The sequence below is a fragment of the Chrysemys picta genome, chromosome 10 (genome assembly GCF_011386835.1).
Source record: "Chrysemys picta bellii isolate R12L10 chromosome 10, ASM1138683v2, whole genome shotgun sequence".
NCBI classification, from domain to species: Eukaryota; Metazoa; Chordata; order Testudines; family Emydidae; genus Chrysemys; species Chrysemys picta.
In genome coordinates this window covers 42,211,680-42,236,122 of record NC_088800.1, presented here as the reverse complement: position 1 = coordinate 42,236,122, position 24,443 = coordinate 42,211,680, and the positions used below count along the sequence as shown (strand labels likewise).

The window sequence follows — 24,443 nt, the reverse complement described above, 5'->3', positions numbered from 1 at the left end:
CCCCCAACCCCGCTTCTTCCACCAACGTGCTGCTTTCCTGCCCCTCCTCCTCTCCTTCCCTGTGCCGATCAGCTGATGGCCCTTGCAAGGGGGAGGAGGAGGAGTGGCAGCGTGCTCGCTGCTCCGTAGAGGAGGCAAAGAGGAGGTAGGGACGGGGCCTTGGGGAAGGGAGTGGAACAGGGCATATCCCTTCCAGCCCCCTGCCGTGAGCCGCTCAGGGCAGGAGGCTGGGAGCACCCCCATGAGCCGAGCACCCCAGCCCTCTGCCCTGACCTCTGAACTACCCCCCCCCCCCACACCCAGCCTTCTGACCTGCACCCCCCCACACCCAGCCTTCTGCCCTGACACCTGAACCCCCCCAGGTCTGGGGTCCCAGCTGCCAGCCCCTTGCCAGCTAGCGTCCCAGCTGCAGGCTCCGCTCAGCCCACTGCCAGCCTAGGTGAACAGAACCCCAGGCTGGCAGTGGGCTGAGCAGGCTGGGGGTGTAAGATCAGCATTTTAATTTAATTTTTAAATGAAGCTTCTTAAACATTTTGAAAACCTTGTTTACTTTACATACAACAATAGTTTAGTTATATAATATAGAGAGAGACCTTCTAAAAAACATTAAAATGTATTACTGGCACGCAAAACCTTAAATTAAAGTGAATAAATGAAGACTCAGCACACCACTTCTGAAAGGTTGCCTACCCCTGAGCTAATGGCATTCCAGTCCTCTCCTGGCAACCAGTAAATGCCCTGTTGAGATCAGCCCTATGTGTGGCAGGGGAGTGGAAAGTTCTCATCTTTCTGGATTGCACTGCTTGGGTTAGAGGCTATTGTTACACTATCCTCAAACTTGAGCTGTGAATCTTTGCCCTTTCTCTTCCCTTCCAACACCTTTTCCTCCACCCTAAAACTCTAGAGATGAACCCATAGCTCCTACTGGCCCATGAGCCCATTGGGTTGGATGGAGATTTGTGTAGGCAAAGACTTCATTATGGTGGAAGTACAGGACTACTTTTAACGTGTAACTAGCTACTTGGCATATTGGTTTCCCTGGGCAGACTTTCATTGTGTCTTAGATCACTCTGTGTCGCCAAGTCACTGTCTCTTGCCTATTGAGCAGCCTGCTCAAATGGCTGTATTCTGTGTGCTGTGGATGGAGCAGTCCTGCAAACTCATTGTTGAGAGTCACAGGATTGGATTGGCCCTGTTCACAGCTCAGTACTAACTGACACTGCAAAGTGTAGGTGGGGTTGGGAGGGGGGGGCAACTTTCAGAAAGAATTAACTTCCTGGCTTTTCAAAAGGAACATTATCCAGAGTGATGTGTTAGGGCTTAGTGTCAGCTTCAGAAGCTGGCACTGTGCATTGCATGGCTTTGAAGTGAAATCTCTAAAGCACTCAGGACAGAAATTCTAGACAGTGTAGCCTTCTCTGCCTTTGTAGAATTGTTCTAGGAGAAGACATGCTGCAACCTTATATAGAACAGATTACTGGTACAGATCTGGCTCCAAACCATGCCCGGTGAGCAAGGCATGCAAATAGATCCACAGAACGACCCTTTTTCTCTTTCTTTGTGTAGCAGTCTGTAGTTGGTGTAATGGATAGAAACCCACTGATCTGAAAACATAATCCTGTTTGCTTCACACCTGGCCTCTCCCTGCACTTCAGGAAATGACCCCCTAGTAGTAGTGACACTTGAGATAGCTAATGTAGACCCTGCTCAAGTCACTGATATCCTGACCACTAAAGAGGCCGGCTCTGAACATAGCTGACTGTATAGTAGTGAAGATACACCTCTACCCCAATATAACACTGTCCTCGGGAGCCAAAAAATCTTACCACGTTATAGGTGAAACCGTGTTATAGCGAACTTGCTTCGATCCACTGGAGTGCGCAGCCCCTCTTCTCCCCCCCCCCCCCCCCGAGTGCTGCTTTACCGCATTATATCTGAATTCGTGTTCTATCGGGCCGTGTTATATCGGGGTAGAGGTGCATTAGCGCTTCCCCATTGCTACCAATGGATCTGCCGGGCATGGAATTATAGGCACTAACTTGCCCAGTGTATGCAGAGTCCAATGCTGAGCAGTGCATGGTGCATTTAAACTCTGACCCTGTCCACACTATCTTTGAAACAGTACTAGTCATATCTATGTGTAAATACAGTCTGCACCATCTGACTAGCATGAGCAGTGCCTTCTGGGGATCTGTTATCAACAGTGCTACTGTTACAGCAGGCAGTGTCTCTGTACATGCCTGTCCTTGCTGGTCAGGAAAACCTTCTAGAATCTTACTTGCAGCAACCATTTTCAACACCTAATACCATTGCTGTTGCAGCTGTAGTGCAGATGGGGTCTAAGAACTCACTTGTGACAGGAGTGCAGAGGCTCGGAGCAAATTTAATCTCCCTCTGCAACTCTCTTCCTAATAGAGCAAGAACAAAATCCAGTGACAAAACTTCTAAATCGAATGCTCATAAGATAGAGGTGCAGGAAGTACCTGGCGTTGCTAAGCTTGGCTGTATTGATTGCCTGTGCTGTTCCTTGCACAGATCCTTTTCCTCCATTACTTTGAGTTCTTCCTTCCCTTAAACTTTGGAATCCTTGCAAGTTTTAATGCTCTTCTGCCATCCCATTTCTAAATTCGATGAGTAGTGACGTGACCAAGCATGACTGTGGCAGGAGCAGCAGAGCGACAGCTGTGTGAAATCACACCACGTCATCTGGATTGAATAGTGTGGTTGGGTTGGGGCTAGCCTTAGGGAAAATAGCACCCTGGGTGAACTTGTATTTTGGAGCTCGGGTCCACACTGTCTCCCTGGGCTTTCCACCCCCATTACACTGAGCTCCTTTCTGTAGCCTTGCATTCCAGGCTTGCCCCATTCCTTGCCTCTTGACCATGGCACCCCCTGACCACAGTGCCTGGGGCAGTCACCCATGCATAAGGCCAGCCCTGGTTGGGGGAGGTTTGGCTGGGAACTGGAACAGTCATCTGATTGGCACAGATCACTTATACCTGCCACTCATGATGTCCATACTGACTGCCACTCTACTTTCAGAGCAAGCCCCAGTCACCAAAGAGGGAATCTCCTCTCCCAGTGACTAGCAGCTTCAAAGAAAATGGGGTTCGTGTGGAACAAGATGATCAGGACCTATTTGCAGGTAAGCTTCCCTGCACTGTGTGTAAAACAACTCACCCTTTTTCCAAGTAGGGTGAGAGGCAACTGCAGCCACTAGATAAGAGCTAAAAGCTGCAGGAGGCTTGTCATTACTTGTGTTTAAGTACCCAGTGGAGGAGGGGATCTGTGGTGAGGGTGGCACCTGCCCCTTCCATGCATCTGCTTATGTTCCTTTGAAAATAGAAGCAGTAACAAGCTCTCCTGGCCTCTCTGGAAAAGCTGGGTAAGGTTTTCCTTAGCACTACCTTAAAGGGGCAGCTCTAAATTGCAGTGGGAAGACTACTTGCCTGTGGCAACTGCCTGGAGACGCCTAAACCCAAACTCTAAAGAATGTAAGCATTGTGATCTGCTGCAGTGTGCTTCTGGAATGTGCAGGCAGAGCAGGTAGCATCTGGAGCTTAGAGTTCCCAACCAGCTGTGGAGTGAAAGTAACACATGGGTCAGTTTAAACTGTTGCTGTTCAGAATCCTGTGACTGTCAGTGACATGGACAGTACAGCTACTTGTAGACTTGCCAAGCAGTCACGATGGCACTAGAGCTGCTCACTGGGGAGGAAGCCAAAAGTGACAGAGGTCCTCAGCTCCTTGCAGCAGCCAGGAAGCTGAAAAGATCGCATGAAGCACTTCCACGCTCCAGTGGCCAGCATAAGGGCTCCAGACTGCACAGAAGAGTGCACCAAAGCAGTCTCCATGGAGAGCATCCTGGGAGGAATTGCAGAACTATTGCTCTACGAATAGCAGGGAATTAACTCCTGCCAGGGAGGGTGCCAGGAGCAGGTGCCATTCAAGGATCTATTACACCGTTCCAGCTGCTCTTGCTATTCCCCCCCACGTACAGCCAAGCAGAGGGGAGTATGGCGTAGCATAAGGTAAGAACTGGTGCCCTGGCCAGTATGAGCAGAAAAGAGCTGTTCACTGGGACAATGGCTTGGTCACACTCTAAAAAGTGTGAGGGGATTTAAAAACTCCATAAAGTGATGGCTTCAGCTTCCAGTAGTGCTAAGCACTAGGCATATAGGAGTTCAGGGGAAACTTCCTCCAAGGTGAACACTCTGTCAAATACCTACATGTGTAAATTCTTGAGAGTGGGGAGTATAATACTGCCCAGAACAAGAGCTCTACTAGTTTCTCTGGAACCAGGTGACTGTCAGACTAGAAAAGCTGCTGACTCTCCCTTGGTGGTGACCCTTGTGCCTTTACAGATGCCACGGTGGAGCTGTCTCTGGACAGTACACAAAACAACCAAAAGAAGGAACCAGCCAGAGTGTCCAGCCCTGCCCCGCCTCTAGAAGTAGCAGTAAGTTCCTCTTCCAAACACCAGCCAAAGAGCTATGAGGAGGTGAGAATTGCTACTTCCATGCTGGTTGCCTTGTGTCCAATTCACCTCTGCCAGTCTGGAACTGGCATCAGGAGGTGTAGTGGTCTGCATGTGATCGAAGGGTAAAATGGCAGGGACATCCCCACAAGACTGGTTAACTTCAAGGGGGCTCAGAGTCCCTTGAACTTAATTATCCTTTCCCTGTGAGATGGCAGCTCCTGCTAGCTGAGAGCAGGACACTGCTAAAAGCTACTGCCAGGGTGGAATGTGGCAGCCACTTGAGGGACAAAGATCAGCCTGAGTGAGTGACCAAGCTGTTGCCCATTGTGGACATGCAATGCTGCAATACTGGCTGAATACGAAGTTGCTTGTAATGGTGTCACATAGATTTCACTATCATCCCTTCATGGGGCACCTCCACAGGTGTCAGGCCTTTACCTCGTCTAGGTGCAATTCTGCAATTTGTGTACTCTGCTAGGGACCTGGGTTACAGCCCCTGGTACCAACTGTGATTGATTCAGCTGGGATAGGACCTGCCTGAGTTCCTCTTTGCAAGCCTGCGTCAGCATATATTTGCATACAGACCAAAACCACGTCTCAAAACAGCATGACTTAATTTGCCAAAACGGTTATACAGTACTTTAAAGCCACCTCTAAGCAACAGACCTGCATGCATATTCCCAGGGCAGACAGTATAATAGCTTGTTTCCACTAGCTATTTGCCTTCCCATCCAGAAGTGAGCTGCTTTTTTCTTTCTTGTAAAAGTCTGTCTTCTTGTAAGCCAGCTTTAACATTGGGTCCTTACGTCTAGTGTGTGGGCTGGGCTGTCTGATCCTGTGTCAGCAGCGAGAGTATGGTTATAAATAAAGGCCAAATGAAGTAACTCTGCAGTGCTGGGTGGGAGAAGAGACTTGAATTTGGGCAGAGGACCCATCTTCCTCCAGAGGTGTTGCTTTGTGTTCAATGCCTCCTATTTTCCCCTGCACACACCTGGCCAACCATGGACCTGCACTGATGGGTTCCAGCTGAGGACTGATCTCTCTGGCAGGATGATATATGCAGTACCAGGGTCTCTAGTGGGAGAGCCCTTTAGCCGGGGGAAGGGGTCTCTGAATCTCAAGTGCCACTTCAATGTTACCCTCTTTACCTAAAGAGGTGCAGTATAGCTGGAGATGCTGCTCATTGAACCAATCAGTGGCCTCCTTTCACATTTTAGACTGAAGTGCCCTGAGGACTAGTTTTGCAGCCTTGCTCCATCCAGCCACTTGCATGCTGTTCCTGTGACATAAAGGTGTTATGGTGGTTTAAGTAGCTGCCTGAAGATTCCTGTGGGGCAATCCACAGGTGGCAGACCTGGTGTAGTTGGCTCTGTTCCATCCTCTATCCCAGCGTGTTTGGCAGGGGATATGGTGGAAGTGCCACTCCAGTCTAGTTATCCCAGGCTGCCATACTGGTTCTTTGGGGGGGGGGGGGGGAGGGGCATACACAGCCAGGAGTAATGTAATACAGCCTTGAGGCTACTCTGTCACACTTTCCCACAAGGTCAGAGGAATGAAATGGTGTCAAAACTGCCTTTGGTTCCTGGATCTCACGCTGGGCACAATTTGGGTGTGATGAACTGTAGGAAACAGCATTTGATGTGGCTTTGCATTTCTGGGAACAGTCTTGAGGTCCAGCACTATGCCCCTGTCTGTGCTGTGTGAGACACAACAGCTCAGCCCTGCCCTGAGGAACTTGTAATCTAAACACCAGATAAGCACATGTCTGAATATGTAATGATTTGGCATGGTTTGAGGCAGGCTGAAACCTTGATCTTGGATTGTACTGACTTGCTATATGTACTCTCCTCTTCCTAAACAGCTGGAGGAAGAGGAACAGGAGGACAAGTTTGAGCTGACTGTGGGAGTGAGTGACCCAGAAAAAATTGGTGAGTCTGTGTACAATGTATAGTGTGCATGGAGGTAAAGTGGAGTCTAGAAGTGGGGCTTAGCAGGATGTAATGCAGCCAGTCCACTCTCTTCTCTCTTGAATACACAGCCAAGTCCTGCTCCTATCCATTCTCAAAATATCAATCTCTTCAGTTTGCTTTCTTGCTTGTGGCTGGTTCTGGAGACTCCTCTGTACCTATCAACTTGAGCTTTTAATAAATGCATTGCCCTCAATGGCTGATATGCTGCTGTTAGGTCAGCCTATCTTCTCTTTATTGTAAAGAGGAAGGATGCCTGCCTGCCTACCTAAAGATGGCTACTGAGAGAGCTCTCCACTAGAGAGACTGATAGTTCAGGGCATATAAGGACTAAAACACCAAAGGTAGCAATGGCAGAGTCTGTAGGGCACACTCTGCACCAAAAGGATGGTTCTGAGAACCAGCATCAAGCCTGACAGCACCCTGATCTTGGCCAGCACAGTGGCCTCCTGCTTTGGTGGTTTTTTTTCTGTTGGAATCAGTACCTCAGGTATCCACTAAACTGGTTAGGTCAGGAGTCTGGACACACATCTTGATCCATTCATCAATCAAAGGCATCTCTAAAGCAATTACTGCTATAAAAAGGAAGGGTGTGGAAGCATTTCCCTGCAGCTGGAGAACACGATAGATAGCCCCTTAGTTTGCCTAGAAGAAAGGGAAGTGTCTGCTTTGTTTTAATACTCTGGCTATGATGGAGTCTCTGAAAAGGCAAATCACGTGTAGCTAAGGGGTAGGTTAGCATCTAGCTTCCTTCTAAATAGGTTGCCTCCTGTTCCATACAGCCACTGAATTGTTCACCCTTAAACAGATGTGTGGAACTAGCCCAAATGCTGGCAGTGCAACAAATGATTAATTGTAAGTGTGTCCAGCTCACTTCTTTAGGAAGTACAAAGAGGGCTCTGCAGCATCAAGCAGCCAGATCTGTTAACTGGCAGGAATCCAGCAGCTCCTATAATGTGAGCTGCAGCATGCCTTTGGGCACATACTGTCAGTGGGTAAACGGAGCCCACGAGCTATCCAGAAGTTCTAAATGCAGCAGGTTGGAGCATGCCATCCCCTGCTTCAGAAAGGGGCTAGCATATATGCCAAGCATCAGTAGGAAATAAGATGTAGATTGTCTGGAGAACTAATATTTTTTGCTTTCTTGGTTTTTCTGTAGGGGATGGCATGAATGCATACGTAGCCTACAAAGTCTCAACACAGGTATGTCTAATAAAGGAAGAAACCCCTATTCTCCACTGGGATTTCACAAACACTTTATTCACTCTGCAATTGCTGAGATACTGTAAGGTAGAATCTTGGATTATTTCCCTACAAAATGTGAAGTCTTCAATCTCCTTCATAGGTCAGACTTCTTCTGCTTTGCATGTTGTCCCCAAACAGCTGTAGCTCCTTCTTTAACCCCTTAGTAGCCTGGCAAACAATGATGTACTGAAGACCTAAATCCTAACTGAGTCAGTTTCTGCAAGCTCTCTAGGGCTGACTCCTTATTCCTTTTTTGCACAATGAAGGATCAGTCTAGCTACGGTTTGTTCTCTATAAAGCTACACAATGTCTCTCCAGTGAAATCTCTCCTGACATAAGATTGTCAGGCACCAGCTCCATGCAGAATAATAAGGGGGCTTTACTGTTACTTGGCAGGAAGCCAGTTTCAAGAGCCTGTTGGAATGAGTTCTGGCCACAACCCTATCTAAATATTCTCTCCTTTAAAGAGGCTGTAAAACCCAAGCTAGGTATGTTTAAAACCCCTTTTCCCCCAGCCCTGCCAGCAACCGCCATAAGCTAATAGGAGTTGTACCTGGCCTGTAAAGGGACAGGAGCTGTTCATTCCTGGCAGCATTCTCTCCCCCCATGGTGTTTTCTGGCACAGTTGGATGGCTTTCCCTCAGTCAGCCATGACCCAATGGCTCAGTTTGTTACGAGAGAAACCATACAGGCTGGGGTTGCTACTTCTGGATGATATACAAAACTCAGGCTCTGCTCAACTTGACACTGAAGAGCCACTGCCCTTTCCCTGTTCCTGTAAAGGTGTGAAGAGTACTAACAACTCCAGGTTAGTTAACCACACACGCTTCCAAAAATCTCTGGCTCCAGAATCTTAACTTCCTGTCCTTCCTGAAACAGTTGTGGGGCTGCTGCGTGCTTCGCAGAAATGAATGAGTCCCTGCCCCAAAGTTCACTACCTGATATCACTCATGAGAAGTGACTGTCCTAAACAAGTCCTGGGGGAATGGGGGAGCAGCAATGAATAGTGTATTGTCTTGGACACATGTTCCTGCTTCCCTTTTGTGGTTTTAAAAACTGGAAGAATTACTTAAAACGAACAGGTCAGCTATGCACTGGTTATATCACAGTGGCTTCTGACAGGCTATTGCCCAAGCTTGCCATCCCAGCTGAATTACTGTCACCTCTGTCAATTATTCCCTTCTCCACATAGTTATCCTAGCCAAGCCTTCAGGCTTGTGCTATATATAATGACATCTGTTTTTGAGGAATGGCATGACGGTATCTTTCTGCAATTCTGTGGCAGAGATCTGTGACCATGGGCAGACTGCAGTCTTGTTGCACTGAAATAACTGTCGTCTTGCTGGCTGACTGGGAGTGGGAGGAGAGATGACTTCCTGTCCTGAGTGCAGTGCCTCTTCCCAAACTGAACACGCCCACTTCTTGTCTTTATAGCCAAGGCTAGTAAAATACATCACAAATTGTAGTGACGCTGGTGACATTTGCATCATCCCCATCTATAAGGGGATTTTATGCTCTGGTAGCACTAGTAACTTGCTGTTGCTCAGTTAACTACCTAAAAGCTGCTATTGTGTGGTACCTGCTCTTTAAAGAGCAGGTACCACACGAGAAATAGTTAGAAATAGTCTGGCAAAGTTCATTGGGAGTGGAGATGAGTCTGGGGATAGTGATTGGTGAACAGTAATACTTGGTGGTGTCCAGAGATCCCATAATTCTAGATGCTCTACAGAGGTAGAGCCAGTCCCTGCTCCAAGGAGCTTTCAGTTGAAGACAAGCTGCATGTGTGATGGCAGCCGTCTTGCATGACACCAGAAGTCTCATGCTACAAACCTGAATCTCTACAGCTTGAGCTTCAGAGCCAGGCTTTCATACTGAGATGCTCATCTTCTGGATTTGGCACAAAGGGGACACAAATGCATGGATCAGTGTGTGCGCGCGCATACAAACACTGAGAATGAGACAATAGATGTGATTACTGTATCTGTTACTCTAACACCACTTGTGCTGCCTGCCCTGCAGGTAGGGCCATCCCTAGGGAGGTGCGGGGCCCAGGGCAGAAGTGACAGATTCATCTCTCCAGGACCGACCACACCAGCCAATCGCACCGGCCCATGGGGCTCTCCCAAAGCGTGGGGTCTGAAGCGGTCACCCCAAGTTGCCGTACACAGCTCTGCCCACAGGCTTACAATTCCATCTGTCTCAGCTGCTGCTTGCTGAACACTGAAAGGCCTGTTCTTGTAGTAAAGAAGTGGCAAGTTGGCAGTCACTCTAACAAGGATTTGCTCAAAGCCATTCACCCTTCCTTGTACGTGACTGAGGGATGACAGCAACACAACTCTCAAACCCTCCATGTGTGCATCCCAACAGCTTGTCTTACTGTTTCCATCTCCCTGGGTGTTACTTGTCAAGCTTTGTAAGCCCTTTGAAGAAATAATGAGCAAATTTCTGAAGTGCTCTAAATGACTCTGAAGGCTAACAGGAGCTCACTGGCAAAACTGTTGTGCCATGAAACTTAATACAGCTACAGAGCTATCCTGTCCTCAGATGGATCATCTAAATAGCAGTGTTAAGTGACTCTTCAGTAACCGTTTCTTTTCAGACTTGCTTGCCAAAATGAGCTAATGTAGCTTGAGTTTAAGTCTTGGTGGGTGGGGAATGCTGAAGGATAGGGGAGGCCACTCTAGGCTGTTGTAGGAGGAAAACTGTCCTTTCCTGGCTAAGAGGCTCTGTGAGGGAAGGTGAAATGCTAGCTGAACATCCAGTAAAGGGGTTCTTGGCTATATCAGTTGCACAGTATTTAGTCTTGTTTGACTCTTGTCTTTCTCCTGCAGACCAGTTTGCCAATGTTCAGGAGCAAGCAGTTCTCTGTGAAAAGGAGATTCAGTGACTTCTTGGGTCTGTATGAGAAGCTATCAGAGAAGCACTCTCAGAATGGATTCATAGTCCCACCACCTCCAGAAAAAAGCTTAATAGGTGAGGGTGATGTCCAGAAACTCTGCTGCCAGTCAATGCAATTGAGTCTAAACCTGAGGTGAGCTGTTAGCTTTCCATGAATGTGCGCTAGTGCATTGGGTTTACTGGCAGGCATGTTCTCTCAAACTGCAAAACTGAGACAAATCCTGCAGAATATTAATAGGAAAACAAATCTTGAGTTTAGAAGAGCATCTGCCACAGAATCTGGATTCTGAGTAATGATCATACAGCTTAAGGGGCAATCAGAACTGTCTCTGGTCAAGTGCTGCACCTCAAATGTAAACTTTTAATAATCTGTCAGTAGCTTTTGAGAAGCTCTTAATTAATAACTTCTGACAAACCTAAAATTTTCTCTTGGAGCAACTTGTGAACAGCGTAGCAAACACTGGAATAAATCACTTGATTATTCACATAGCTATAGTTTGTGTACAGAGTTGGTAGTGTGTACCACATTACATACACTTGAACTTAGCAAGTCAGTGATGATCTTTTCACTTCAGGATCCAGATCACTTACCCTTCCTCTCAAATCCTGCACAGGCTTTGTTCCACCTCATTCCATGCATGTGGCTTCTCTCCTTTGTATCTGCTTATCTGGCAGCATCCCCTTGTCCCTTCCCAGCCTGGCTGCTGCTGGTACAGGATCCTCTTGCTGCCTCAGAGGAAAGCTGTTTCCGATCGATCTGCCATATTTGTTACCTTTAGCTGAAGCCTCTGTCTGAAAGTACCTAGTGCTATTCAAATGAAGTAGTGTCTCCTGTCTGCCATTCCAGGAATGACCAAAGTGAAAGTTGGGAAAGAAGACTCCTCCTCTGCGGAATTCCTAGAGAAGAGACGGGCTGCTCTAGAAAGGTATGGGCCATTCCCTCTGAGACACTGCCCTCGGGACAGCCTGCCTCTTCTCAGTGTAGCTACCCCCAATACAAGCAAAGAGATTCAGAGGGGAAGCCTTGAAGGAAGGGTCAGTGAGACGTCTCCTAAGTATGGGCACAGGCTTGCAAAGCTCACTGACCTAAATGGGAATTGGCTCAAAGCTCTACCTGGGTTTTTAAAACCTCATGAGATGACTACAGCAAGATGAGTCCCCCATCACTTCAGCAAACTGTGTTCACCTCGGTTACAGGAGATCCTGTGTAATACAGAAAAGTTCTAGACCTCAAAGGGCACTAGTTCCAATGTAGGTTACGAAGTTTAAAAACAGAAATGGCTCTGCTCTAAAACCAAACCTAAAGTAGTAAATGAATACCCAGCAGGCTTATAAACCGAGCAGGATTGGGGGTAGGGAACAATTCATTATGGAATTGTTCCATCTTCCTTGGTAGATGGTAGTGAAACTAGGGTGTTAGGCCTTGTCTGGATGGAGGGTTAGTGTGCAGATAGCTGGACTGTAAATGTACAGTGTACTGCATGCTCACTGGCTGCATGAGCCCGCTACTATGCATTTAAAAACTCCATAGTGCACTTTGAGCTACTCCCATTTGAAATGTTCCCTGAGGAGAGCGTCGGGTGCAGTAGCAGGGTCCACGCAGCGAGCTAGTGCTCAGCATGCTAGGCCGCTATAGATATATAGCCCTGTTTGCCATGAACTAACTCTGTCTAGACAAACCCTTAATCTTACCAAAGGAGGCTTCTGATCTGTTAGTCACATGCAGACTGACTCCTAGAGTTCAGAACTATGGTGCGGTGCAATCTTCTGAAGCTTGGGAATATCGGGAACACCTGCCTTCAGAAGGATGTGATGGATTCTTTGAGTCCTTGAGTCAAGCTTGGTCTCTCTAAATGTACTAGAACTCTACCACAATTTATGGACTAGATGCAGGAATTATTCGGTGAAATTCTGTGGGCTGACACACGAGTCAAGACTAGATTGTAATGGTCCCTTTTATATGTAATCTGTAAGGAACAGATCTCTGGGTGGGAACAGCTTGTTAGCCTACAGCTGGCTTGCTGGTCTGTCTTGGTGGCTTAATTGCACTTTACCAGTTCTGTTATAACATGCTGTACTGATACTGTTCAGACTTCACTTCCTTGAGGCTTTTTATAACTGCTAGTAATGCTAGAGCTAAAGGAGGAAAGTCTGGATAGAACAAATGACTTGCTTGTTAATGCATTTTTCACTCTATAGGTACCTTCAGAGAATAGTCAACCATCCAACCATGCTGCAGGACCCTGATGTAAGGGAGTTCTTGGAAAAAGAAGAGGTTAGTATAGAGTGCACCTAAATACAGCTGCAGGTGTTCTGGAAGTGTAGGTAGACAACCTCAATACATGTCTTAAGAGGATTCAAATTAAACTACACGCTTCAGGAATTAGTTAGTAACTTTTACTGTTAGGGTGTAACATTCTAAATCTTTCACTTGAGTGTCAAAGCTGTCGACATTTTGCCTTTTCGCCTACTCTGCACAGATTATAAGAGCTCTTCTCAACACATAGTAATTACAAGAATCAAATTCCTTTAACTTCTACCAAAACAAAGTGGGGATAAATGCCTAATCATGTGGTGAAATCACACATCTAGGACTTGGGGGACCAGACACTTCTGTCTGGCTGCCACTGACTGACCTTGAGCAAGTCATGCAGAGTCTCATTCAGAGGCTGATCTCTGAATGAATGCAGAGACCTTAGGGTGGCTAGTGCTGAGTTGTTGGAAAAGGGGATGCCTTCATAAGATGGTAGGGTAGTCCTTGTTCTTTGAAAACATGCAGGCATGAGATCCAAGCTGTCCAGGTGCTTGAGCTTCAGCTGGCTGCCCAGTGTTGGCCAAAGTCAAGTCAACAGGCTCACTAGTCTCAAATATGAAATGCTCAAAAGAAATCTGGGGTGGATGGGTGACTGTGACTCACTCCACTTCACTGCTGTGTCTCTTGGATCATAAGTCTTAAAGTTCTTTTCTAGTTAGTGACTCAGTGTTACTCTGGGGCTCCACACTTATTCCCGTATCATGTGCCCAATTCACAGCTAAACCTCTGCACCATCCCAGCAAACTTGCCCTGGTATTTGAGTCAAGCTGTGTTCTCTCCTTGTCAGAACAAGTGACTGTGCACTCACACTTTATAAAGGAGGGTGCACAAGTGTAACCAACTGATATAGCAAACGATGCCTGAGCAATAAAATCCAGCTCAGCATTGGCTGTTTTGGCCTTGTAGGGCCAATGGGAATAAACGTTTTTTAAATTAAACAACGAGTCCACTCATGGAAGTAGAAGTATTCATAGTAGAACCATCTTCTCAGTTGTACACAACTGCATGTATAGTTCCCTTGGTAAGATGATCTATGCCAGACTTTGAGCTGGTTTCTCAGACCTGGAGGAGCTCTGTGTAGCTGAAAAGCTTCTCTTGCCAACAGAAGTTGGTCCAGTAAAAGAAATTACCTTATCCACCTTGTGTCTCTAATATACTGCATACAACATATGTCCGACTCTGATGACTGAGTCATGAGCTCACTTCTGAGGGTGGGATTGACAGAGGTAACCTGGCCAATCAGCATGCAATTAGTTTAAATTTGATCTCCATTAAAATACTAAGTCTGAGTTTCAAATGAGCATGCCAGTCCTAGCAGGGTTTCCTAACGACACTCTGCAACATGCAAGGGGATTTAGCCTATGTTCTAAGATAGCAAAGCTCTTGCTTCTGGCACTGTGTAGACAGTAAATCTTCAAACATTGCCCTGAGGTACCAAGTATGCCGCCTGGTTCTTGGAGATCCACTCCAGAGCTTTAAACTCTGAGTGACTTAGGAAGCAACTTGAACTACAGAAAGCTATATAACCAGAAAACATCATAGCAAATGCCAATTCATACCTCTAAACTACAGGCAACATGTGCCATTTAACTAGCCTTGGCCACTTATCCAGAACTAGTCTCCTGAAAGGGAACTGAGTCAGTGCACGTCTATGAATCAGTAAACTCGGGGGTTGTACTGTACAGCTGGAGAATTGCTAACATAGTTCCTATTTTTAAGAAGGGGGGGGGGGGGGAAGAGAGGTGATCCAAGTAACCATAGGCCTGTTAGTTTGACATCTGTAGTATGTAAGGTCTTGGAAAAATTTTGAAGGACAAAGTAGTTAAGGACATTGAGGTCAATGGTAATTGGGACAAAATACAACATGGTTTTACAAAAGGTAGATCATGCCAAACCAACCTGATCACCTTCTTTGAGAAGGTGAACAGATTTTTTAGACTAAGGAAACGCAGTGGATCTAATTTACCTCTATTTCAGTAAGGCATTTTATACGGTTCCACATGCGGAGTTATTAGCTAAATTGGAAAAGATGAGGATCAATATGAAAACTGAAAGGTGGATAAGGAACTGGTTAAAGGGGATACAATGGGTCATACTGAAAGGTGAACTGTCAGGCTGGAAGGAGGTTACTAGTGGAGTTCCTCAGGGATCAGTTTTGGGACCAATCTTATTTAATCTTTTTATTACGGACCTTGGCACAAAAAGTGGGAATGTGCTAATAAAGTTTGCAGATGACACAAAGCTGGGAGGTATTGCTAATACAGAGAAGGACCAGGATATCATACAGGAAGATCTGGATGACCTTGCAAACTGGACTAATAGTAATAGAATGAAATATAATAGTGAAAAGTGAAAGGTCATGCATTTAGGGATTAATAACAAGAATTTTGGTTATAAATTGGGGACACATCAGTTGGAAGTAACAGAGGAGGAGAAGGACCTCAGAGTATTGGTTGATCACAAGATGACTACGAGCCGCCCATGTGATATGGCCGTTAAAAAAGCTAATGTGCTCTTGGGATGCATCAGGTGAGGTATTTCCAGGAAAGATAAGGAGGTGTTAGTACCGTTATACAAGGCACTGTTGAGACCTCATCTGGAATATTGTGTGCAGTTCTGATCTCCCATGTTTAAGAAGGATGAATTCAAACTGGAACAGGTAGAGAGAAGGGCTACTAGGATGATCTGAGGAATGGAAAACCTGTTTTATGAAAGGAGACTCAAAAAGCTTGGCTTGTTTAGCCTTACCAAAAGAAGGCTGAGGGGAGATATGATTGCTCTTTATAAATATATCCGAGGGATAAATATCAGGGAGGGAGAGAAATTATTCAAGCTTAGTACCAATGTGGACACAAGATCAAATGGATATAAACTGGACATTAGGAAGTTTAGACTTGACATTAGATGAAGGTTTCTAACCATCAGAGGAGTGAAGTTCTGGAACAGCCTTCCAAGGGGAGTAGTGGGGGCAAAAGACATATCTGGCTTCAAGACTAAGCTTGATAAGTTTATGGAGGGGGTGGTATGATGGGATAGCCTAATTTGATAAATTAATTGATCTGATTATTAGCAGGTAAATATGCCCAAAGGCCTATGATGGGATGTTAGATGGGGTGGGATCTGAGTTACTACAGAGAATTCTTTCCTGGGTGTCTGTCTGGTGAGTCTTGCCCATATGCTCAGGGTTTAACTGATTGCCATATTTGGGGTTGGGAAGGAATTTTCCTCCAGGGCAGATTGGCAGAGGCCCTGGAGGTTTTTCGCCTTCCTTTGCAGTGTGGGGCACGGGTCACTTGCTGGAGGATTCTCTGCACCTTGAGGTCTTTAAACCACGATTTGAGGACTTCAATAACTCGGGCATAGGTTAGGGATTTGGGTGGGTGAGATTCTGTGGCCTGCATTGTGCAGGAGGTCAGACTAAATTATCATAATGATCCCTTCTGACCTTAAAGTCTGAGTCTATCATCGCAATGATTATCATGAAGCCAGTCAATCTAACAGCACTCTTTTTTGCAGCATCTCTGTTGTCCATGTGGCACTCTGATACACTAAGATCAAACTAACCAGCAATTCTGCCACTATAGCAAGCAACCAAAGGGTTTTTGATCTCTCTACAGCTGCCCCGAGCAGTAGGCACCCAGACACTGAGTGGAGCAGGTATACTAAAGATGTTCAGCAAAGCCACTGATGCTGTCAGTAAAATGACTATCAAGATGAATGAATCAGACATCGTAAGTATTCAGTGGCATTTCTCCTTGGGCAGCCTCTGCTGTCCCCTTGACTTTGACACTATCCTTTGGGCTGTGGGGTCAAGGAGTGCCAAAGAGGGAAAACGGGTTGGCTAAGACCCAAATGTAACCGTGCAACCATTCATTCAGTCCTCATTCGTGCCATGAGAATGTGTGAACTCGCCTCAGTTGTGGATTTGTCCATTTCAGTGGTTTGAGGAGAAACTTCAGGAGGTGGAGTGTGAGGAGCAGCGCCTACGGAAGCTACATGCTGCTGTAGAAACACTAGTCAACCACAGGAAAGGTAACTGGTTCTGTCTCAATAGAACTTGCAGCTTGAACTATAGACTCTGCTGAGTTTTAACCTTGTGTGGGGGTTGAGATCTGCTCACCACTAGAACCTGCTCTGCACTATGGTGCTTCCCTCCTAGAGTTACCTTTGCTAATACCATGTCTGCAGTGGGTAGGAAAACAGAGCTGGAAGGGGTGGGAGAATACATCTGGCCTGTAAAATCTCTTGGTTGAGAAGCATGATGTGCAGCAGAGAAGGGGCAGAATCAGTAAGGTTAAATAGTTTCCTGATCTGGATTCAGAGGCTGCTGCAGTAATTGAATAAACTCCAATTCCAGCTTCCCCTCTGACTCCTAAGAAGCTGTTCATTCTGATGCTTTTCATCGTGAGCTCTCTGAAAGACAACTATATGCAGTGGGGAGCAGCAATTTCACTATCTCTTCACATAGAAATATATAAAAACACATAGTGGCTGCCTGGGATCTGCATCTCTAGTGTGCCTGACCTCTTACTTTATTTCTCTGCCAACTTATCCACTCTTGCTACTAGCTACAGGCACCTAGCCCTTCCCCCTCAAAGTCCCAAGAGGCAGTTGATTCCTGCTGTGGGATAACTGGCTCTTTTCAGTTGACCACTGGGTGGTCAGAAGGCAATTGTGTTAGTAACTAAATTAGAGCTAAGAAGCAACCTTTAGCCTTTTCTCTCCCCCACTTCTACTCTGTGGGCTAATCTTTCTAATTGGGTTGTCCCCTTATTGGCTACTGATTGACTTTGAGTGCTCTGCAGTGAGCTGTATTTACTCTCTTCTCATTCCATCCACTAGAGTTAGTACTGAACACAGCACAGTTTGCAAAGAGTTTGGCCATGCTAGGGAGTTCAGAAGACAACACAGCCCTGTCTCGGGCACTCTCCCAGCTGGCTGAGGTGGAAGAGAAGATAGAACAGCTGCACCAGGAACAGGCCAACAACGACTTCTTCCTCCTGGCTGAGCTCCTGAGTGACTATGTTCGCCTTCTCTCAGTTGTAAGGGTAAGCAATCCTCACATCCTGTCCATAGCAGGCAAACCTTTAGCATCTTGCCACAAGAGTAGAGCAGGGCTGGCCAGAACATGGCCCTTGGAGTTGGTACAAGCCAGAAAGTGGCCACTTTCATTTTTAATGTGGAGGTGCAGGCCCAGACTATGGTTTCCAGCATGATGTGCCAACAGCAAGTAGGATCAAGATGCAGCATTGCATGCTGGGCCCTGTAGATGCACTATCTGAGCCTTGGTCTGGCTGCATTTCATACAGGGACCTATAGTCTGTGCTGTTGCTTTGTAGTACATCTGAGGAAACTCTGTTCTACCTGAGCTAATATAAACCACGTGTAGCTCCCATAAAATTGTCGCTATGGCCCTTGGCTGGGCAAGATGGGCAGGCCTGCTGTAAGCTTGTGCTGCATGAGCCAGATGTGCTGACCTGGTAAATATTCTTTATGGGCCAAGCTTAGCTCTCCTAGAGTTCTCCCCTCTGACCCATGCGGTCAGCCTCAGGATGCATTGCAAATTGATACAAAGAACAAAGTCCCAGAGTAGCTGGGAGCCCAGGAAAGGGATTGGCTTCATTAGTCATCGGTACAGAATATGGAGCCCAGGTGTTATCTGGGGCTCAGCTCACTTTAAAGATTTCCTTTTCTTGCTGCTGTTCTAGATTTCTCACTTCCATTTATGTCATTTGTCCAATCTTTGCAAACTGTTGTAAATTGCTCCTTCCCGTATCTCGCCTTGATGGTGTCATTCACTGCATAGGAGTCCAGAGAGGAAGGCTGGCTTGGTGATTAGGGTGTTCGCCTGGAGCTTGGAAGACCTGGGTCCTAATCTGGGCTCTGTCACAGTATGAGACCCTTTACGCAAGACACTTAACATGTCTGGGCTGCAGTTCCATCTGTCAAATGGGGCTACAGTGCATACTTAGAAGGGAATTGTGGGGGATAAATACATACAAACTGAGCCGAGAATTCAGACACTGCTGCCTGCTTAAGTTCTTAAGATGTAGTCTGGGCTCTAACTGTGTTGTAGAGAAGATGTATTGACTTTCTGCTGAGGGAAATCCCCAGCAGGAGGGTCAGGGTTTCTACACCTTTGTTTCCCCCTAGCTTGTCTTTGTCCTTCAGTGTCTGAAATGCTCTTGGGCTTTGATAAAGCCCAAGTAGATTGTCTCCTGTGTTCTGAAATGGATGCTCACCCCCACTCCTGACCAAAGTAGGGGAGGGTTATCTGTTCAGGCAGCTCTTGCAGATCCCGGATACCAAACATACCGCTAAAGCATATGGTCAACACTATCTAACCCAGCTTACAGATCAGTATCTGAATGGCCAGAGTTTGAAATGCTGATTTCCATAAATCCTACTGAAAACAATACAAGCTGCAGGTACTTGGCAGCTTTGAAAATTAAGCATTTAACTCCAAGCACCTGTGTTTGAAAGTGCTGGCTGAGTCCTGGGACAGCTAATCTGAAGCCTGAAAGATACTGGGGCAAGGGGCCTGCAGGAAGGAATAGCCTGTTCCAGTCACTTGCATGTGCCCTTGCTGCATGGGATTAGCATCTGTCTCTCATGATTGGCAGTGTCACTTGTGACTGGCAATGCTAATGGAAGAGCCACATTCTGAAAGGAGCATGTGTCCCTAGTCTCTGGAGCTGTGCTAGGCTTCTGGGAGCAAGGGCCACTACAAGCTCTCAAAAGTAGAGACTTGCTCAGCACTTCACTTTCTCTGGGTAGCATTCGTAACCGCACAGAGGACATCTGTTGAGCAGGTAGCATCCAGTTACCTTGTTCTCACAGCCTCCTTTTCCACTATACAAGACCTGTGCTGTGCAGCAGATTCAGGCCTGCTCAATTGCCTTGCTCAGTTTGCAAAGTGATTCTAATTTCCTAACTGGGGGCAATGGGGGAGAAACGGGGACTCTGAAAAGCTTTCTTCATTGCAGCACCATCCTTCAGATCCATGACCTGTCCTGGCCCATTCATGTGAACTGGTCTCTCCCTACCTTAACAGACCAGTTGATGTGGCCTTTGGATTTTCCAATCCCAAAGGGGGCAAGATTTGGGTTGCCTGGAGCACAAGGAGTCTCTGGCCTTACCACACCGTATGCTGGCTCCTCCAGTCTGAAACTCCAAGTTACAGAACTCTGAAGGAGCAGGTTCCACCTGTTGAAATTCTGCAACATGTAGCCTGTCTTCAATTCAGAGACTCTTCAAAGGGAAGGTTTCCAGATCTTGTCAAGAGACAAAGGTGCTTTACTGCCTTGAAACACACTCCAGTAGCTCCAGAGAGGAGACAGTAAATGACCCAGCTCAAATGATTCTCTTGGGATTACTAGCTCAAAAGTAGCTTGGTGGGTGACCGTCACTGGAGCAGGAAGGAAGGTCATGTTATGAGACTCCTGGAAGTCCGTTAGTTACAGGTAATGTAAACTGTGCACTGGCCCATCCCAGAGCCAGGGGGCAGTGTCCTATGAGAGACAGAGCAATGAAACATTCCTAGCAGAGGCTGGAGCAGGTCAGTGGAGGGGACTGGCACAATAGCTTAGTTTCACTGTCTAATACAGACCCCAGTGACTACATAACAAACCTCTTGTAATGCTGTGACCGTCCCCTTATGCAGATGCACTGAACATAGCTGTGAGGGCAAACTGCTGGTCTAATGTTCTATCTGCTCCGGCACTGGCAGGGTGCCTTTGACCAGCGCATGAAGACTTGGCAGCGTTGGCAGGATGCCCAGACCATGTTGCAGAAGAAGCGGGAGACTGAGGCCAGGCTTCTATGGGCCAACAAACCTGACAAGCTACAGCAGGCCAAAGAGGAGATCTCTGAGGTGAGGAACTTTTTGAGGCGATGGGGAGGCAAGCTGCCTCAAACCAGGGCACCAGCTAAGCAGGCCTGGGTGTAATGTCTCATTGTGCTGTGCAATTGCCTTGGTTTGGCTGCCAAACCAGTGCAGTGACCCTTCCCTTCTGCACACCATCCCAGCAAGCCCAGTTACCAAGTAGCACTGCACAGGAACTATAAATAAAAGGTCAGAGCCACTTCTCTAGACCAGGCAATGGCTCTGCTTCCACCCCAGTGCAGAGTTGTGTGTCCTGAGCCTAGGACAGGGGTGGCCAAACTGTGGCTCACAAGCAACATGTGGTTCTTACTGTTAAAGTGCGGCTTGCAGAGCCCCACTTCCCTGTTTTCCACCTACCAGATGTGGGAGGGGGAACTTGGGACCTCTGCCTGGCAGTGGGATAGTGGCTTCTGCCCAGCGGGAAGGCGGGGGCAGTGTCTCTGTGTGTCCCAGCTTTTGAACTTCTGCAGATTGTCGTATATGGCTCAGAGGTCAGTAAGTTTGGTCATCCCTGGCCTAGGAGATAGGATGCCCTATTAATGGAAGGGATGGGTTTCTGGCTAGTGACAAGAATTTTGCCCCTCTTTGTGCAAGACCCAAGCCTGGTTTAAACACAGGCCTGTCAATGCAAGGCTCTCTAGTGGGAGATCTTCTCTCTGTCCTCAGTGGGACCTTTCAGTGTATGTGACCTAGCTGTCTTCCTCCAGCTTGATGGCATGGCAGTAATCCAACAAGAGTTGAATGACATGGGGCTGGGGCTGCAGCTGGCTGTATAGTGGTAATGAGGGGACCTGATGGGTGTGCAACCTGGGTAGCTCGGCTGTAATAGCCCAGCAAGAGCCAGATTGTTCCCCACTGAGGGGAGACGGTGAAGTCAGCAGGGAATCTCCCGTGAGGTTATCTGCAGGGAGTTGTAGGTGGCACTAAGCAGCTCAGTGTAGTGGATGTATTGGAAGAGGAAGTGACTGTGTAATCCAAATGGAATCTGCCCTGCCCTGGGAGTTGAAGAAATAACATGACCTGTCAACTCTTTGCAGTGGGAGTCTCGTGTGACACAGTATGAAAGGGATTTCGAGCGGATTTCTGCCGTGGTCCGCAAGGAAGTGATACGGTTTGAGGTACAGTGGATCCCAGTCCTTCCTGCAGCATGCGGATAACCAAACCGGGCAACTCACTCCCATCTTGCATTCCCGTCTGCCTTCAGATGGGCATTACGCTCTGCCCTCGCCACTGATACTGAGATGTCTAACAGTGGGGTGGGTAGGAGGGAATTCTCCCAAGCCCTTCCCTGCTCCTCCCAGATGGTGTCCTCTGGAGTCAGTGAGGACTATAAAACTGGACAATCCAGCCTGATTGGGCAAAAATAAACTTCTACTTCACTCATCTCTCCCTCCCTCACCCAGCCCCTCCAATGGGTAACATGCACAGAACTCTGGTCTCTGCACTGCTCCAGTGTCCATGGAGACACAGGACGAATGGTGCACTCCAGTAGCAAGTATCCCAGCAACTTATTGCAGGCAACTTCAGGTAGCTCCTTCAGGCTACTGACAGAAGTGCTGACATATCTTTCCAGCTGCTTCTAATCCAATTAATCTGTAGCCAGCAGCCAAGATCTTAAACTGCATTTTGGTCCTATGGCAGCTTTATTATCTGTTTGTATAGAATGTGCATGATATAACCACTAGGTGGTTAAATTAAGAATCCTAAATGAAAATTAAGCAAAATTCTCTTCGCAGCTCTTCTTGAGTCTTGCCTGTTCCAGCTGGAGATGAACCACACTGTAGGTATGAGGCTGAATTAATGTCTTCTCTTGCAGAAAGAGAAATCAAAGGACTTCAGAAACCATGTGACTAAATACCTTGAGACACTCTTAAACTCACAGCAGCAGGTGAGAATCCCTGATCAGCAGCTCATAAATCCCTCAACTGGTTTATTCCTGACTTCAACACGTCCAGTTGAATGTAGGAGGCTGTGTATTGGGTTACACCTGGCAAAGTAAAGCCTAGCTCTGAAAACCTGCACTAAAGACTCCTATATAGTACATGCAGAATGCAGCGTTGGCTGCCCTGGCAAGCCAGAGACCTACCCAGCCCCAGTGTCTGGAGAAGTGATGATGCTCCTGAGCAGAGATGAATGGTGTCTGTTTGTTTGTTTTGAATAACCATGTCCCATCAGAGGCTAAGCTAAACCTGGAAACTTGTATCCCATAGTGATGGTACGAGCAGCAGGAAAAGGAGTGGTTAAGCATGGCTACTTAATAACAAGCCAGGCCATCAATATAGCCAGAGGTCTGCCTGGGTCAGTCAAAATGAGCAAGGGTCAGTGGGCTTCCACTAGACCTCTATGTACAAACTCCTCTATAGACAGTATAGTCCTTCCCATGTTGCAGAAGGAACAGGCCTTTTTCCTTAAAGCGCTAGACTTCAATTAGGAACTTGTCTTGGCAGATGACTGGCAGCTTGCTTGCTGACTGCTTGTCTTTTGTCTCCTTGTGGTCTCTGCAGCTGGTGAAGTACTGGGAGGCGTTCTTACCTGAAGCGAAGGCCATCTCCTAATCGGACCAAGCAAACCAGAACACACCTGAACTTACTCTGCCTTTTTATACACTATACCTCTTCGTCTTTTATGGACCGACCCTAACTGAATGCATCCTGCAGAGCCGTTAGAGATTTAACCCCCAAATGAGCAGCGGCCCGGACAGTAACTCTTCTAATTGTATTTTTGATTTAGCTTCATATATATATTTTCTTAATGGAGAGACTAGTTTCCTGCTTTCAGCCAAGACCTACAGTACATGGTGGGTGTGTGTGTGTGGGGAGGGGGTTAATGATATCATGTGTATATAAATAAAATGTATATTTTTCAGGCTGGGCTCTAGGACCTGGGAATAATGGTTTTCTGTTACTCCTGCAGTGCCATGAAGATTATGTAATAAAATATTTAAAAATATGGGCAAACCAGCTAATTCTTGTCTCTTCTGAGTAGGTGCCACGGGGCAGGGCGGGGGGGGGGGGGGGGTCTTGTCAAACCAAGCTAAAGTTTATCACAAGATGGTTTTTATTTTGAGTATATTGTGGGAAGCTGGAAACCAGTTTCTCAATTAAAACAAACACTGGAAGATCTGGAGTGGAAATTAGTTAGAATATCACTTCAAACTCTCCCTCCCTGGGCTAGCAACAGATGTTAGACTTTTAACTGTCAGTAGGATAACTGACTTTCTGTCTCACCTTCTAACCCTCCAGACTTGTGCAGGGGGGAGCGTGGTCTGTGGGATGGGACTTTTAGAGGAAACCCTTAGTCACCACCTTTCTCCACCCCACCCCAACTTTAGTGTGTACTGTGATCTCCATTGTGCAGTGCACCTTTGTTCTCCTGTATCTTGCACCTGCAGAGCCTATTCTCCCTCTGTCTTGCCAGCCCTGAGCATTCAAAAATGAATTAGACCCCAGGACTAAAAAACAAACACTTTTCAACCTGCCTTCTTGTTGGAGCCTGTGTGGCTCCTGAGTGCAGAACCAGAGCCTGAACACAGGAATCTCTGCTCTCACTTAGATGTGGAACTTGGCTTGTTGTGTGACTCCACATGCTGACACTGTAAGAAATGCCAAATATTACAGGACACTTGACAAAACCACAGGCTGAGAATGCCATGCCT

The 24,443-nt window shown here is 46.9% G+C and overlaps 1 protein-coding gene across 2 annotated transcripts in view; it reads left to right on the top strand.

Annotated features, from left to right (window-relative positions):
* Positions 1-23,736, top strand: part of SNX1 (sorting nexin 1) — a 40,377-nt gene extending 16,641 nt beyond the window's left edge. The window contains exons 2-15 of one of the 2 annotated variants that reach the window (XM_005280954.5): positions 3,043-3,145; positions 4,364-4,500; positions 6,341-6,407; positions 7,606-7,649; positions 10,523-10,664; positions 11,437-11,515; positions 12,789-12,864; positions 16,521-16,634; positions 16,842-16,935; positions 17,746-17,951; positions 20,633-20,776; positions 21,826-21,906; positions 22,605-22,676; positions 23,293-23,736. In XM_005280954.5, coding sequence (XP_005281011.1) covers positions 3,043-3,145; positions 4,364-4,500; positions 6,341-6,407; positions 7,606-7,649; positions 10,523-10,664; positions 11,437-11,515; positions 12,789-12,864; positions 16,521-16,634; positions 16,842-16,935; positions 17,746-17,951; positions 20,633-20,776; positions 21,826-21,906; positions 22,605-22,676; positions 23,293-23,343 — 1,410 coding nt within the window. In that variant the 3' untranslated portion in view covers positions 23,344-23,736. Of the gene's footprint in view, positions 1-3,042; positions 3,146-4,363; positions 4,501-6,340; positions 6,408-7,605; positions 7,650-10,522; positions 10,665-11,436; positions 11,516-12,788; positions 12,865-16,520; positions 16,635-16,841; positions 16,936-17,745; positions 17,952-20,632; positions 20,777-21,825; positions 21,907-22,524; positions 22,677-23,292 lie in introns of those variants that run through there. The other variant, XM_042851632.2, reaches the window with a different exon arrangement.
* The last annotated feature ends 707 nt before the right edge of the window (positions 23,737-24,443 follow it).